The 3,257-nt window shown below is 38.0% G+C and overlaps 1 protein-coding gene across 1 annotated transcript in view; it reads right to left on the bottom strand.

The window, feature by feature from the left end:
- Positions 1 to 584: 584 nt before the first annotated feature.
- The window catches only part of zbtb37 (zinc finger and BTB domain containing 37), a 13,189-nt gene continuing 10,516 nt past the window's right edge, over positions 585 to 3,257 (bottom strand). Inside the window, exon 4 of the mRNA XM_014019169.1 lies at positions 585 to 2,079. Within this exon, the coding sequence (XP_013874623.1) occupies positions 1,552 to 2,079 (528 nt within the window). The 3' untranslated portion in view covers positions 585 to 1,551. The remainder of the gene's footprint in view (positions 2,080 to 3,257) is intronic.

The following is a 3,257-nucleotide window of genomic DNA, read 5'->3' as shown; positions in this document are numbered from 1 at the left end:
ATTACAATGTATAATAAGAGCAAAAAGTAATTTTGCTTCCTTGTAAACAAAGATGAACAGCTAATAATTTGAATTTTTGTGTGCGGTTTTATTTAAAAATAATGTAAATTCTAAATTAGAGGATACTTGAGATTTAAATAATTAGGCCTCACCTGTATTTCACCGGATATTTTTTAAAAACTTTCCATTCAAATACAAATTAAGAATAATTTTATATATAATAATACATTATATATAATTAATATTTTAAAAACACGTCTCAAAGTTAAGATCTTTAATAAATAATGACAATGGGCTCACCGTTGCTATTTATAAAAAAAAAAGAAAACAACAATAGTATATGGCAACTATTTTTTTCCGTCTCATGTTATCCTGATTTGGTTGCTTAAAACTATATCAGCTAAAACGGTTTATAACTGAACTTAAATAATAATTTAAAAAGGAAAAAAAACAAAGAAAATATTTTTACCTTATTTTTTGACATGTTAACATGTGCATTATCGCCACCTAGTGGCATCACAGGTGTATTACTGCATGTTTGTTAAACTAAAACAAAGAAAAACAACATCAGTTTAAATAAAAACATTTAGAGTGGTGTAGACGGGGCCGTAGACCATCAATATATAATTATTATCAAAAATGTTTTTCTTGCTTTTTATTTAGGAAAACTTGTATTTTACTCATTATTTACAAATTTGAATTCCTGTTTGGAAAAAGACAAGAATTTGTTGCCAAATTGAAAATTTSTGGAGAATATGTAGAAATAGCTTTCTCTGCATAAAGTTAAATGATAAAACTAGTTTCAACTTCCAACAAGATAAAATACTTAAAGCCAGCTTAGACTCTGAGAACGTTTGTCAAGTTTTAACAAAGTTTAAAATAATAAAAATAACATAAACCAGCTTGTGTTGGTAGTTTTACTGACTGTTTATCGTATAATGTAATTTTAAAGAATGTAGTGTAAGCTTGTGTTTTATGACTCCTATATTTGACAAAAATAAACTCCAATCACACTGGAATTTAACGTTTATATTTTCTGTTTTAATGAGATCTTTGCCACTGTGGCACTTAACGAGTGTAAATAATTATTATTAACCTGACTGCTCCGGATTGTCTCAAGGCAAATACAAAGGATCTGAACCGGCAAACTGGCACTGAGGATTTTGGCAAAGTCTTCTGTAGCGACGCTGCTTTTGTGAACCAGTAAATATAAAAGTAGAAATGCCGAACAGAAAACCTGACGGAGGCAGAAGGAGAACCACTGGAGTGTGTGTGTGGTGTAAACGAGGTTGTTGGAGTGTGTGTGTGGTGTAAACGAGGTTGTTGGAGTGTGTGTGGTGTAAACGAGGTTGTTGGAGAGTGTGTGGCGTTTTCTTCATTTAGCTTAATCTGTCCGGTTTGCTTACTGAAGGTAGATGCGGTTTAAAGCGGAAAAAATAAAAAATAAAAAATCTCAGTTTAGACTCTGAGGTGTTTGTTGTTAGAACGTTTCCTGATGCTTTCAGGTACAACAGGATCAGACTTAGCCCCGCCCACTTCCTGTCGCTGAGGTCAGTCGGGCCCCGTGGTGGACACGGAGGTCTGAGGACCCTCTCCGTACGGGCCTCCGCCGTTGCCGCTCCCGCCTCCCCCTCCTTCGGGCTCCTCTTGGCTCGGGGAGGCCTCTTGGCTCGGACCGCCCCTGGACGTGACGGAGGCGGTGGTGGTCTCGGGGGAGGCGCTGTGGGCCTCCTGGGGGGCGCAGCCCGGGTGGTTCTTGCGGAAGTGTTGGTTGAGGATGGCCTGGAAGGGGAAGCTCTTCCCGCAGACGTGGCAGTGGAAGGGCTTGTTGCCTGTGTGCTTGCGGATGTGGTACTCCAGCTGGTCTTTGCGGGTGTACTTCTTGCCACAGATGCGACAGACGAACGGCGTGATGCCCATGTGCAGGCGCATGTGGCGGTCCAGGCTGCCCTTCTGGTTGAAGGACTTGCAGCAGTAGATGCAGGTCAGCCGGGGGTTGTAGCGGAACCAGCGGTCTCCTACCTGCTCCCTCAGGTACTCCTCGTAGCCGCCCATGTCGAACGCTGCGTGCTCCTCCCCCTGACAGGCAGAAAAAAACTCAACTTCAGCTTCAGACCAGGAGAAAACCAGAGCAAACGCAACAAATCAGAAGCTGCTCAGGGTTCGTTCGGACCTCGCCGGGCCTTTCAGACAAAAAAACAACACGAGAATTTAAGCTGAGCATCTGTGAAACTTACACTTTGTTTTTACTCAAAAATCAAATTAACGAAAAAAATTGTGATTAGAAAACAAACTGAGCAACATGCCCAACGTTATTTAATATTTAATATCTTTAATTCCTCATTAATTCCTCTCATTTTCTGTCTGCATTAACCTCAAAATAGAAAACAAGCTAACAAACCTTATTTTCCCTTGTGAACAATAAATATTCATGTATACTCAATCTTAACATACAGCGCACTAATAATCAGCTACTTCAAACAGGCTATTTTGAAACGACTAATTTTGTATTAAACACATTTTAGTTGTAATTAAATTGTAGAAAATCATAATTTGAAGTGTATTAAGTGTACCATTATGTTTTACTTTGTACACTTTACGTATAGTGTTTTATGTACTAATAACGTGCTTTATCAGTATAATTTAAGTGTACTATTTTGTAAAAAAAATTACATTTAAATTGTATTTAGAAAGTCTTCAAAATTCATAAGAATTACACTTTTGAAATAAGTATTGTGATGATAGTACACTCTGTTATACTTTAGTTTTTTGTAATTAGTAACAGGGCTGCGCTGTATATGTGGTAGACTGTAGAAACCATATGAAGTTGGCCTGCAGTAAAAATTTATACTCTACTGTTCTATCATTATTACGTCATCACACCTGTGTGAACAAGGCTGTGAGTGAAGAGACAACAGAGCAGGAGTTTGAAATATAATGAAGAAATTGTAGCATTTTAAAACACGTATAGTGAGGATAAATCCTCTAAATTTCCTCCTCCCGCTGTAGAAAAGTTACGTCGTGTCGCAGGATCATTTCCTCCTCCTGCTGTAGAAAAGTTACGTCGTGTCGCAGGATCATTTCCTCCTCTCGCTGCACGTCACGCAGAGCGAAGCTTTAACAACTGTAGTTTTTAACACCCAATTGTCTGAGAAAAAAAATGTTTTTTTATGTATTGTTACCCACAGAGATTATTTAAAAAAAAAAAAGATGTGGACGTTCGTCCATATGGACTGCCGTTTTAGTCAAAATACAAT

This window comes from Austrofundulus limnaeus, unplaced genomic scaffold (genome assembly GCF_001266775.1).
Source record: "Austrofundulus limnaeus strain Quisiro unplaced genomic scaffold, Austrofundulus_limnaeus-1.0 Scaffold210, whole genome shotgun sequence".
NCBI classification, from domain to species: Eukaryota; Metazoa; Chordata; class Actinopteri; order Cyprinodontiformes; family Rivulidae; genus Austrofundulus; species Austrofundulus limnaeus.
Note: the sequence above shows the minus strand (reverse complement) of the source record. Positions and strands in the feature narration are given on the sequence as shown.